The sequence below is a fragment of the Brachionichthys hirsutus genome, chromosome 5, assembly GCF_040956055.1.
Source record: "Brachionichthys hirsutus isolate HB-005 chromosome 5, CSIRO-AGI_Bhir_v1, whole genome shotgun sequence".
In the NCBI taxonomy this organism is placed as follows: Eukaryota; Metazoa; Chordata; class Actinopteri; order Lophiiformes; family Brachionichthyidae; genus Brachionichthys; species Brachionichthys hirsutus.
The window spans coordinates 10,708,663-10,720,913 of NC_090901.1; the positions used below are offsets into that span (position 1 = coordinate 10,708,663).

A 12,251-nucleotide genomic window follows, 5' to 3' on the forward strand; every position below is an offset into this window, starting at 1 on the left:
GGGCGGAGCTTGTTGATCATGTTCTCATAACCAGGATTAAAGGATATTTGTCCGGACTACATGTAAAATGAAAACATTAAATGGTGTCTAAGGTGTAAACAAATATCTACCTGCAGCGTTCTTACTACACTCAAAGCGAACGTCTGAGTCCGAGAGGACATTTAAACCGGCTCCTCTTGTTCTCCTGCCTCCGTGTCCTTCGGCTCTCACCTTCTTCACAGCCGATGTCTTCTTCACGTCGTTCCACAGTTTGGACCGACTGATGAAATGTTTGCATCTTCATATCGCCACAGAACCCAACAGTGACCTCTCCACCACAACGACTCCACATGACGATAGTACCCTGATATTAGTCTGATATTCAGAGTGCAGTATGTACATGAAGCCGTGAGTTTACACCTGCATGCACTTTAGTCACAGACCGAGAAAATACGTTTTAAAAGAAGAAAAAGGCTGAAAGAAAGACGGATTTAACACAAAAACGTTTAATGAGCTATACAGTGAATTCAGGAACATATATACAGATTTACATTAAAAAAAGACTCAGTCACCGAGCCAATCTTCATCTTCAGTCCTCCTCTTCATCCTCAGCAGGGAGAGGTCTGGACCTGCAGATAAAACAAATACCAGGTGGATAATGTGACAGTCGGCCTTCGTCTGATTGTAATCAAACCGGTTCAACCGGTGTGACAAGGACTACTACTACTACTACTGTACTTTCTGCTTGTGCCCCGAGGGGTCCGCCACAACAAATCAACCTTCTCCACTTCACCCTGTCCTTTGCATCGTCCTCCCCAACACCAGCCGCTCTCATGTCCTCCCTCACTACGTCCATGTGTCTTCTCCTGGGTCGACCTCTAGCTCTGTTCCCTGGCAGTTCCATCCTCAGCATCCTCCTACCGATATAGTCCCCGTCTCTCCTCTGGACATGTCCAAACCATCAAAGTCTGTCCTCTCTGACCTTGTCTCCAAAACGTCTGACCTTCACTGTCCCTCTTATTGTCTCATTTCTAGTCCAACCTGGTCACTCCCAAGGAGAACCTCAGCATCTTCATCTCAGACTATGCCCTGCGCTCCTTTCTCTTTTTCAGACAGATATTTTGGATGCTACAGGACCCATGATTGAATAAAACAACATTACTTTTAGCCCCCCCCAACAACCCCGAGTACCTGCAAACCTTTCGGGTGTTAACATACTTTCTGCTGGCCTTTGACATCCCGCTGCCTCCGGCCTGTTCCCCGTCTTCCACCTCCCGTGGGCTCAGGTTCTCCTTCTCCTGCTTCCTCGGGGGACCGCCGAAGAAATCTCCGATGCCCTTCTGCCACATGGGCGTGGGCCGTTGACAAACCAGGTTACCACCAGCATATTTGCTCTTTGCTGCGAATCAAAAGCACCGTCGGCTAAATACCAACCCGAACCACGAGAACTGCGTTTCTGTGACTGACCAGGAGTGGAGCACTGGCTGCTGGAGGACGCGTTGGCCGAACTGGAGCCCAGAGACTTCCGGGGAGCTGCAGCTGCAACAGCTGGAAGATCAAAGGTCAGATTACTCGTGAATTCACTATAAAGAATGCGCCCTCGCTAATGTGCTTTTCATGGCTAGCAAGAAAGCTCAACATCGGCGCAGTCTGCACGAAAAACACTGCGGCGCGCAAAAATGGCGCCAGTTTGGGGGGGAAAAAAGCAAGACGATAACTTTTATAAAAGACAAAGTTAAAGGTAGCGAAATCTGACTGCATCAGAATACTGACAAAGTATTCTTATTTTCAATACAACACCTTGTATTTGCTTTTCATATAGCGCATTCGGCTGATCAGGAGGAGCCCGTCCCCCGCGATGGCGGGAGGCCGCTGGAAGAACCGCTCCTCGGTTCAATAATGCCCGTAATTCACCACCCCGACAGGCTTCTATGAAGGTTAACGAAACGACGAACGTCGTTGAAGTACAAGCGTGAAACCAGCGCCCTGCCATTTTCTCGTGTTTAACCTCGTCGTGCGGAGCCGAACTCCCGCCAGACTCCTACGTAGTTTAGACCCGCAGAAACCAGCCGAACTCCCGGTAAACGCGTTACTGTACCTTTCCGGTATGACGCGGGAACACTGTCGGCTTTAGTCCTCACCATGGTGACCACGAAACGTGACGACAAATGGCGACCAAGCACGCTATCTGCAACGAACGTGGTAAAACGTTTTGAAAAGTCCCGCCTTGGTTTAGAAACAGCAGCGGATGGGGCGGGAGTCTTCTTCCTCTTCTTCCTCTTCTTCTTCGCTTTCTTATTCCGGTAGATTAGCTACGGTCATGACGTGATGCTGCCCTCGTTGCGTGAAGCTGTTTACTTTATTTATTGTACTTGTTAAAATGCGATCAAATAAAAATATATTGCTTTGTAGTTGAGTAATTAGCTGGTCGATTTTTCCCTGTCTTCAATTATTTAAGACGACTAAAACAGATATATGATCTAATTAGAACATGGCTGTTAATTAAAGACATGAATATTCTAAGCTTCCAAATTAAATACCCCTATTTACATAAGAAGCTCATTTTACATACTTCGACCCGAATTTAACGGGGGACAAAAGTTTGAGAGTCAAAATAAAGTTAATATTGTTTTAATGACATTCCATTGGTTTTGTATATTTTCGCGTTTACGAGTTTTGACCCTTCCCGCTCTCTGTAATGGCGGCTTTCGACCGCAAGCGGGTTTCAAAACAAAACAAACAGCTTCAGTAACTTGCTGCTCATTTATCCTTTAAGGTATGTATGACATGCGGTACAAAAGCGTCAAGAGGTTTTACTCGTGCCTGAGAATTTGCCCCTTGTTCGCGGCGCTTTAGCAGACTTTACCTCTGTTCGGTAACTACAGAACCTGTTGCAGCTAGCGAACTGTTAGCTAGTGCTCACTAACTTTATTGGTTAGCCTGAATGGCCGCTAGCGACCTAATAAAACTCAGAGTGCTTATTGCAGGTTTTCAGTGAAACAATGAAGTTGTTACGTGTGCAAGCTTCTTAAACTTGTTGTAGTTGTGACGGATTTCTTTTAACCACCATATCCGCAGATTAGAGCAACTGTTATTTCTCTGTTATTTAGCTTCTTTTAAGCGTACCGTTGTGTTGTCACCATAAATAAAGCCCAGATCCTAAGTGACCCGGATCTGATGAGTTTTTAATAATTTAGAGGCAGAATGTGTGAGCAAAAGTTTCATTTTGTGTTAAAAACACGTCTCATGTCTGCTGTATTCAGAAATTTAAAGTGCTTTTATTTTTCCAATTGGAAATAGTTGATAATTAAGTAGTTAGTTTTGGAGGATTATTCATTTTTTTTCTTCCAACTGTAGGACGCTGTCACAAACTTGCCCCAAGAGACTCGTCAATCTGGACAACAAACGGCCCCTTCTGTCTGTGGGTCCCTGAGAATGGACAGACTGATTCATAATTTTCCCGTGTTTGTGTTTGTGTACTTCTAGGTGTCATCATGGAGGAAGTGACTCGTCTTGTGTCAACAGGAGACACTGTGAAGATCTGGGATGCCGTTTCCATGGCGCCCCTGGAACAGTTCAATCCGCACAGCATTAGCCACCCTGTAGCACAGGCCTGCTGGAGCTCCAACAGTATCTGATGTACAGATAATTCTAGTGTTTTCAGACGCAGGTTTTTCCATCCAACACTGAAACACAAACACTGAGTTTATATCCCTGCAAGGAGGAGTCTAGAGCTCAGGAAATCTGCACATTTGAACTCAAAAAGTCATTTTCAAAATGATAATTACATTTGGTACTGATTCTTTTCCCACCCACATCTGTCGATTTGTGTAGAAGATAGTGAAAGTCTGACAGTCAAATGTCATTAAAAGGGGGGGCAATCCAGATCTCTGGGACCTAAATCCTGATTTGTTAGAATCTGAGAGAACGGGTACCTCTCTAGTTTGAACCCAACTAGCTGTAATGATCTAGTTGCAGATCTGTGTGGATGCATCCAGAGCCACGTCATCCCTAAGAGCAGAACCAATGCCATGAATATAACTAGCCTTAACCAGTTCTTTCAGACCATTACCTGGTGAGTGCCAGCACCAGCGGAGACAAGCTGGTGGTTTCCAGCCTCAAATCGGCTCCTGTTCCTGTGGTGGAGCTGGCAGAAGGGGTGAGTGTCCAGCCTCACCGTGTCCGTGTCAGAGAAAGTCCTGCTAGCGGCTAGCCTCACTGCAGCTCATTTTGTTTCACCAGCACAGGCCTCCAGCGCTAGTTTGGTCAATCCCTTTCTTATCCTCCTAGAAAAGACAAACCCGGGTGTGTTTGAGCGCGTCGTCACAATTCCTGGTCAGCGGGGGTCTGGATCACTGCGTTCACATCTGGGACCTGAAGACCAAGAGATTGCACCGCTCTCTAAAGGTGAATCCTCCTCCAGGGCAGAACTGCTGTCAAAAGCCTTGGCAGAAACACGTTTGTTTTATCTTACACCAAATGTAAATATCAGAAATATTTAAACTCCATCTCCAGAAAAGACAGCAACAGAACAATGATACTAAAAGACAGAGTATTTTGACATACTCTGAAGCTTCTCTCCTGATCTGTTGTCTTCTGTCTCAGGACCACAAGGAAGAGGTGACCTGTGTGTCCTTCAATGTTAACGACAGCAGCGTCGCTTCCGGCTCCACCAGCGGAGATCTGGTCCTCCACAGTCTGACAACCAACATGTCTAGCAAAGCATTCGGACACGGACGCAACCAGGTCAGGCCGCCAGTCGCAAGGCAGAAAAAAAACGGAGTTAAATGTGCCCGTTGGAGGCGCTTCGATTGGCTTCGTGTCGCGATGTCACGCTGCAGAAATAAAGACGATTCCTCTCTCCCCTCCAGCCCATCCACGACTTGAGGCTTTCTGGGCTGAAGCGCTCCCTGCTAGGCAGCATCTCTGACAGTGGCACCCTGGTCCTCTGGGACGCCAACACCTGTAAGGAGATCCACGTGTTCGACAGTGCTCATAAGGCCCCGGGCTGCGGCTTGGCCTTCTCCCCCGCCAGTGAGCTGCTGGTGGTCAGTGTCGGCCTGGACAAGAAGATCGTCTGCTACGACACGGCGAGCAGAATGTAAGCCAGACACTCTGCTGCAAGAATGTTCCCAAACCCAGACGGAGTGCCTCAGGTGTCTGTGCTCGTACCAGCATCTCTTCTATAACAGTGTTCGTGTGCATCTCCAGTGTGCTGCGGTCCATCCGAGTGGAAAGCCCACTGTCTTCGGTGGACTTCACTCTGGACGGTAGTGGCCTGGTAGTGGGATCCACACAGGGCAAGATCTACCAGTACGACCTGAGGAACTCCAGTGCTCCCAGTAGGATCACCGTGGCGCATAAAACCTCGGTCAGCTGCCTGCGCTTCCAGAGTAACACAAGCAAAAGCAAGGTACCAGTAGACCCAGTGCAGCATTTGTGCTAAAATGCTAAATGATAGATTAGCAGCATTGTGTGCAAAGCTCATCATTGAATGCATATTTTACAAAATAGGATTTTTTTTGAAAAAGCCTCCATTGTAAGTAAATGGGGAAATCCGGATTTAAGCTAGATGGGATCTATGTTAGACCAAGTCTAGCAGTCTTTCCATAATCCTGCTAATAAACAAACAAACGCGGTCATAAACATAAACGGATACACCGGTCATAAACGGATACACCGGTCATAAACGGATACACCGGTCCAAACAAACGGTAAATCTAGCCCTACTTGTCAGAGCTCTTTTCTGATTGGCCCGTCAGCTGGCCTCCAGTGTATGCAGTATGTGGGTATATTTTAATTCATGCTTAGTCCTGATTGGTCCAAATGACCATAGAGGTTTTCTATTGGTCACTATTAAACCTAGCTTTAATTTGTGCCTTCATCCAGTCCAGTAAACTGGGCTCCACAAAGAGGTCCTCCAACAAGTTGCTGAGCGGCCAGCCAGACCCAGCCTCCATCAAAGGCCACGCCCCCTACAAACAGATGACGACTACAGGTCGGTCCCTGTGAATGCATCTCATGACCCCTCTTCTGTGGCTGTTTGAAGATGTTGCCTTCCCATGGTCATTGTCTGCAACTTCTGCATCATATCAGTTAGCCGCTGCCTCAGCATTTTGTTGTGTCCAGCAGGGGGTCCTGGACCAGATGGGATGTCCAGAGAGGCTGAAGGTCGGCAGGAGGAAGAGCAGCAGAAATTCAGCAGCATCGGCAGAAACAGCATGGACATGTTCTCTCCCACTCGGGAAGGTCAGAACTCCCAAAGATGTTTCGTTCCAATGCTGAAGTCATTTAAAAGCAGTTAGACCTTGGGGGGGGGGGGGGGGGGGGGGGGTTATGATGTTTGTTATTCTCCTTCTCTGTTTACTCCAGACTCTAGGACCCAGGGGGCGACTGGAGATATACCGTCTGGAAGAACACACGGTACAAGATGTCACATTTTGAGATTGGTTTATTGCTGCTGCTGCTCTGAATTGAGCTTTTATGTCCTTGTTTCCATAGTTACCAGTTTGGAAACGCTGTCCAGAGAAGGGGAGGGTCAACAGCTCAGAGGTCGGGCCAGTCTGGACATCTTCTCCCCAGTCAGAGAAGGTCGGTCTTCCGTCAGTGGACAGTAGGGACCAGAAACTGCATTTGTTCAAGGCCCAAAAACGAAGCATCAAAAACACAACAAAGAAGAAGACCGAGTGGGAGGAGTCCCGTATATGAGATATTTCATTTGTTTCAGCCTTGCTGGCATTATCGAGTCATTTTTTACTGTCTGCAGCTTTAAGCCATTAGCAGTAACGACCACGATGCTGTAATCGGGTCATTGGAGGAGCCGGTTTGTGTTCACCAATGCTTGTTTTTCAGACTCTCATTCAAGTGCCGGTTCACACCGCAAGACGCCCATGGGAACGCAGATGGGGGCCTCTGCAGGGCGGGGCTACAGCCCGCTGTCTCTCTTCCAGACCCCTCCCCCAATCAGGGAGGAGGAGCCGAGCCCTGCTGTTGCAGGTGAAGCGTGTGTCTCCAGACAGGTGCTGACCTCTGACCTCAGTCTGCCCAACAAGGCCAGCAGCTCCAGTCTGGAAGGAGAGGGCCAGGCCGCGCCTTCATCATCCCAACAGGCGAATCACGCGCAGGCGGCCCCGCCCTTCTTCACTCCGGATCCCAGCCTCAGCAGAGCCAATGGGATACAAGCTCAGCTGAGCTATGGCTCACCTGTCCAGGGAGATCCGCCCACCAGTACAGCAGGTAGAGAAAGAGCTTTATGCGCGACGCTACAGCTAACGTTAGCATGTCTAGCCTGAGAAAACACTGGAGCTGGAAGTGAAGCGTTGACGGCTTGACCTCGTTTGCTAGCCGCTTGGATCCGCAGCTGCTTCTTTGTTTGCATTGATCTGATCTTCATTCATCAGGTCGAGTCGACCCTTCACCACGTCTACCCTCGGCTTCATCGCTGTCTCAGAACATCGCAGAGGTGGTCGGTCAGGCGGGAGCTCCCCTCACCTCCCTGCAGACACATTTCATCCAGAACATGATCCACGAGACTCTGGAGGACTTCAGGTTTGTCCTTTACCGATTCCTGCTGTGAAGCTACGATCACGTTTCGATGAAGGAAACCGAACTGCTGCGTATCCTCGCCAGGGACGGCTGCCACAGGGACATCATCAACCTGCAGGTGGAGATGGTCCGGCAGTTCTACGTGCAGCTGGTGGGAACCGTCGCTCTGCTTCTACATCACGGAATGCTTGTGTGTTCAAAGTTAAATGTGCTGTTTCTGGTTTATGAACCATTAAGGCGTCAGACCTGACACACTCGTTTTCTTTTAGGCATTCTGAATGTCAACTTGGTTGGATTTTGATCCTTATCTTAACATCCCGACGCCGTTTAAAACTCTTTAGCAGCATGAAACGCTGCGGTTCTGGTCCGGAGACGGATCTTGTCTGACGTGTCCCCGTTCCGTTCCAGAACGAGATCCACACCCTGATCGAGAAGTACTCCGTGAACGAGTCTCTGGTGGAGGAGATCGAGAGGTTGAAAGAGGAGAACCGCCAGCTGAGGACCAACTACTGACCTGCTTGCCAGCTGGAACTAGCCTGCCCAGAGTTTAGCCTCCCAGGCGCCGCCTAACCTCAGACTGCAACGCTGGCCTTGTGCCGCGCCTGAAGGAGGCCGGCCATCACGGCCAAACAGCAGCTGCGCCTCCTGCTGCTGCTGGCGCCTCCCGCAGGGACACGTCCGAAGTTTTTTAGGTGAGGGACAAACAAATGGTTTTAATAAAATGTCTGCCAAACTTACGAAAGATCTTTTGTTTTCCTGAACCGCTCAAAGTTGTTGCTGAGTTTGGATGGAGCGGTTGAAAGTGCCTGGTTCGTGTGTCCCACATCATGTTTGTATTCAGAATAATAAAAATAAAAGAAATTATTTTGTGTCATTTTAAATGTTTCATTTAATTTAGAGTTGACGCCGACGGGATGCAAACCAAACCCATCAGCAATAGAATCAAAGATGTTCGACCTCACGGGATCTTCACAGGTTCTAGATGGGTTCCAGGTTGTTTTGTCCCAGGACAGAATCAGACCCAAACACAAAATAACTACCGGTAGTTGGGTTCATAAGTTTTATTCCCTGAATTCATTTCTGTGAGATAAAAGAAGTCTAAAAATGGAGGCGCCGAGTTGCTCCTGAAGACGCTGCCAGGACGTCAGAGACGGCTTGGGTCCAGAGTGTCTCCGTCAGCAAGGTTGGCTCTGCAGATGGGACAGGTGGCGTTGTCCTGTCGGGTGGAGAACAGGGTCACAGTTCAGCTGATAGTCGATAAAACACGTTCAAAGCTCAGTTCAGATAACTGATGAGGATTTAATCACTAGAGTTACAGAAATGTTATTTTCTTTTACAGAATTCTGCTACCGTTGCTTAAAACTTTACTTTAAACTTCCCTCTTACATTTAAAGCTGTGAGTGAAATTTAAAAAAAGCATCAGCCAGTTTGTTTGCAGATGAGGCTTACCTTTAACCATCTGTCGATACACTGGATGTGGTAGTCATGGAAACAGGGTAACATCCTCAGCTTCTCGCCATCGGTGTAGTCGCAGAAACAGATCTGACACCTACGGATCAAACGGCATTAGCATTCGCCCGCAGTGGTTCTGATCCGGATCACACAGGCTGAGAGACTCACTGAGTGTTTCCGGCGCCGACGGAAGACGTGAAGGTTTTGGTGGGAAACCTCTGGATTTCCCTTCGGCTCAACTTCCTGGAAAAAACGGCACCTTGACGTTCCTCAAACTCCAGCAAGGCCTGAAAGACAAATTGCAGGTTTTACCCGTTCCCACGCAGCGGTCTGAGGACTGTTAAGTGTTTTCTGAGGAAGTGGAAATCTCATCTTCCTCACCTCGTAGTCGTTTCCTTCTGAAAATCCGGGAGAGGCGTTCCTCCTTCGGCTCCTCCCACGTCTTCTGGGTTGACCAGTCAGCTCTGAGAAAGCAGAACGTTCACGCCATAAGACCCCGCCTTCATTCCATTCCAGCGGCTCCTGATCAACGCTCAGTAATGATTATGGTCTGTTCCTCTTCATCAAAACACGCTTCGTGTTTTGTACCATCGAGGTCGCCTGAAGGCTTCGGTGTTTTGTGTTCGCTGAAGGGTCGAGATTCTCTCCGGAGCCGATCAGAGACGCGACATTCGTTCAACGTTATCGGCTGCAACGTAGGAGTTGAAACACGGGGGAACCGGTTCTCAAATAGAACCGGTTCTCGATTCCCATCCTACTTGTTTACCGTGACGCTCCAGAAATGACTGCTGGGCGAGGAAACTTCACAGACCTTAGATCAGTGTGGTTTCGGGGGGGGGGGATTGGTCCTGAATTGATGTATCTGTTTCATCTTGCCTTCAGTAAAGCCAGCAGAACTCAACGAATCTGCACCACAGTCCGGGTTCGGATCTGATCTTACCGTCCCCAAAGTCTCCCGGAGGAGAGACGGCAGCCAGCACCCGGGGCGTCCAGCTGCGCTCCACGTACGAATAATACTGAAACAACAACACAGACTCACATTCAGGGCTTCCGCTTCAAATAAAAGAAATGTTGTGGCATTTCAGCTTCAGCCTAACAAGAACGCTGTTTCACGAACATTCAGAGGGCTTCAGGGGACGATGCGGGGCTCACCCTTTCGTGGCTGTGCTGATGAAGATGACGGCGTTGATGGTGGTGATGGTGGTGGTGGTGGTGTCTGCTGTGCGCCTCCTCATGGTCAAACTGGGCCTGGGTGAGAATAAGAACATGGGGAGCCTCCTTCAGAAGGTGGGTTGTTTGCCGGCAAGAGAACCGCCTTACCTGAAGACTTCGAGCCAAAGCCTCGTCCTCCTCCACCTGCGCGAAACGAATGGTAGCCTCCTCATCGTCACTGATGACGATCATCTCCGCCGCTGCAGCTGAAATGAAAGAAATGTCATCTTTGCCTGGATGGATCCATTATTTTCTCGATATTCCCATTAAATGATCTTTTGTTTGATTTCATTGTCGAACCCAACAACTACACCTTTACCAGAACCACCTGGTCCAGGAGACGGTCCATCATCATCATCATAATAAATAATAATAATAATAAAGCTGCAGCTTCTTCCCTAATCGATAGTAAACAGAGTCCAAGCTCCTAACCCGCCGAGGTGTTCCTCTGCTCCCGTTTCATCCACCTCCTCTCCTCCGAGGTAAGGAAGGACAGCGTTTCTGTGGCGGCGGCCGGAGGAGAGTCCACCCCAGCCTCCAGCGCCGGTCTGAGGCAGGAGGCGGCGCTGGACAGAGGCGCCTGCAGCCAGCTGCTGAGAGGGAACGCTCTCAGAGAAGAAGCTGGGAGAAAGGAAACACTCTGCTCTCCCATCGCCGCCGTCAGACACCTGCGTTTGGATCTCCGTGACAAACGCCACCCGCCGGCGTCGAGTCCCGGCGAGACGCCGACGTCCACCTGAGGACTGAAGTGTTCCTCTGACATGTGACCGCGTCTCCTCCGTTTGCCAAGTTGTGGGCTGAAAAAAAAACACCAAACCAGAACATTACACGGTTCATCCAGGAAGTTCTGACTGACACCCTGGCAGAATTGTCTCTATGACATATAGGCTTCAATATTTAAAGGTCCTTTATGCATTAAAACAAATGCAGAGGTCAATGTCGGGACGTCTGTCCTCAGAAGTGTATTCTGTGCCATCCTAGACAAATAGAAGAAATAGGTGCCAGTTTGGATTTCAATGTAATCTATGACACATTAATAATATTGTTGTTATTTGATCATATTGATCATAAGATGTAAGGACCCTAGAATGATGACAAACTGCTGGTGTACCTACAAGGGACAGGCTCCCCAATCCTTCCGATAGACAGGTAGCCATCACCATTACCTGGGTGTCTCCGGGACGAGGACAGACAGGTCCTGGTAGAGGACATCGGCTGGGTCGAGCAGACAGCCCCGGGTCAGACCTACCGGACTGTCCGTTAATTCAGAGGACAGACCGTCTGCTAACGGCTCCTCCATGTCCTGCTTCAGTGAAAGTCACACCTGCCTCTCGGCTCCTGAGACATAAACACGGATATAGAAACTCAGAGACAGAATGGAGGAAAAGGCTAAGAAGAATAACTAGCATCAATTAGCCTCGCCGCGAATCGGTCGTGTTTGAAAGCTTTGATTAGTCAATACACAGACCAAACTGGGGTTAAAACGAAAGATTAAAATCAACAGAATGAATCCCTCAAATAAATCTCCTTCGGTAATAACAACTCCAGTTAGCTGAGTTAGCTTAGGCAGCTAGCTAAAGTAGCTGAACGGAAAGATAAATCGGTGTGAAACCAACACTCACTTTCAATATTCAGAGAAGTATTAGTAATATTTTAAATTGGCACACTACCTTTAAAACCTCTTTCAGTTTCTGAAAAGACAAGTGTAAAGACCGCCAGCTACAACAGGAAGTGGTTCTTCTTCACGGGGTTTCTTTACTTCCGGCTCTTGGTGGTTTCACCGCCCCCTACCTGCAGGAGTAGCAATTCAACTGCTTTATGCAGAAAGCCTGTACTTTACAGCAGAAAGGATTCAAGTACTTTACCTCCGTTCGTCTGATTACCAGCAGGATTACAGGAAAACTTCTGGATGGATCTCGATGGGTCTTGCACTAACTTAGATCCCATTAAATTTGGAGAGCAATTCTTCTGGATACATCTGCATGAGCCCTGGTCACCTCCCTGGGGAGGTGCTCCGTGCAGGTCCCACTGGGAGGAGGCCTCGGGAAAGACCGAGGACACGC

At 48.6% G+C, this 12,251-nt stretch overlaps 3 protein-coding genes across 3 annotated transcripts; 1 reads left to right on the plus strand and 2 right to left on the minus strand.

The window, feature by feature from the left end:
* Positions 1-568: 568 nt before the first annotated feature.
* pclaf (PCNA clamp associated factor) lies at positions 569-2,123 on the minus strand. The gene is made up of 4 exons (XM_068739689.1): positions 2,078-2,123; positions 1,447-1,527; positions 1,198-1,378; positions 569-608 (listed from the first exon to the last, which is right to left on the minus strand). Exons 1-4 carry the CDS (start codon positions 2,121-2,123, stop codon positions 569-571), a joined length of 348 nt encoding a protein of 115 aa, XP_068595790.1.
* A 557-nt stretch (positions 2,124-2,680) lies between these two features.
* nedd1 (NEDD1 gamma-tubulin ring complex targeting factor) lies at positions 2,681-8,391 on the plus strand. Its single transcript, XM_068739424.1, has 15 exons — positions 2,681-2,755; positions 3,466-3,609; positions 4,044-4,138; positions 4,270-4,386; positions 4,585-4,725; positions 4,851-5,080; positions 5,191-5,392; positions 5,869-5,977; positions 6,112-6,228; positions 6,352-6,402; positions 6,481-6,570; positions 6,832-7,215; positions 7,380-7,527; positions 7,609-7,675; positions 7,933-8,391. Exons 2-15 carry the CDS (start codon positions 3,474-3,476, stop codon positions 8,035-8,037), a joined length of 1,992 nt encoding a protein of 663 aa, XP_068595525.1. The 5' UTR covers positions 2,681-2,755; positions 3,466-3,473; the 3' UTR covers positions 8,038-8,391.
* Positions 8,392-8,570: 179 nt separating this feature from the next.
* si:ch211-59o9.10 (uncharacterized protein LOC561841 homolog) lies at positions 8,571-10,951 on the minus strand. The gene is made up of 8 exons (XM_068738936.1): positions 10,621-10,951; positions 10,297-10,394; positions 10,129-10,224; positions 9,917-9,992; positions 9,358-9,440; positions 9,145-9,263; positions 8,974-9,073; positions 8,571-8,740 (listed from the first exon to the last, which is right to left on the minus strand). The coding sequence occupies exons 1-8, from the start codon at positions 10,949-10,951 to the stop codon at positions 8,669-8,671; spliced, it is 975 nt and encodes a 324-aa protein (XP_068595037.1). The 3' UTR covers positions 8,571-8,668.
* Between the last annotated feature and the right edge of the window lie 1,300 nt (positions 10,952-12,251).

Bases quoted from the DNA above. Each gene is read 5' to 3' on its own strand.
- pclaf (XM_068739689.1), bottom strand. From the start codon at position 2,123: ATGGTGAGGACTAAAGCCGACAGTGTTCCCGCGTCATACCGGAAAG. The intron at 1,379-1,446 runs GTCAGTCACAGA...TTTGATTCGCAG, and splicing joins CAGCCAGTGCTCCACTCCTG to CAAAGAGCAAATATGCTGGT. The intron at 609-1,197 runs GTATGTTAACAC...TTTTATCTGCAG, and splicing joins ATGTCAAAGGCCAGCAGAAA to GTCCAGACCTCTCCCTGCTG.
- nedd1 (XM_068739424.1), top strand. From the start codon at position 3,474: ATGGAGGAAGTGACTCGTCTTGTGTCAACAGGAGACACTGTGAAGATC. The intron at 4,139-4,269 runs GTGAGTGTCCAG...TTATCCTCCTAG, and splicing joins TGGTGGAGCTGGCAGAAGGG to AAAAGACAAACCCGGGTGTG. The intron at 5,081-5,190 runs GTAAGCCAGACA...GTGCATCTCCAG, and splicing joins TACGACACGGCGAGCAGAAT to TGTGCTGCGGTCCATCCGAG.
- si:ch211-59o9.10 (XM_068738936.1), bottom strand. From the start codon at position 10,951: ATGTCAGAGGAACACTTCAGTCCTCAGGTGGACGTCGGCGTCTCGCCG. The intron at 10,225-10,296 runs GTAAGGCGGTTC...ATTCTCACCCAG, and splicing joins CTTTGGCTCGAAGTCTTCAG to GCCCAGTTTGACCATGAGGA. The intron at 9,074-9,144 runs GTGAGTCTCTCA...TTTGATCCGTAG, and splicing joins GTCGGCGCCGGAAACACTCA to GTGTCAGATCTGTTTCTGCG.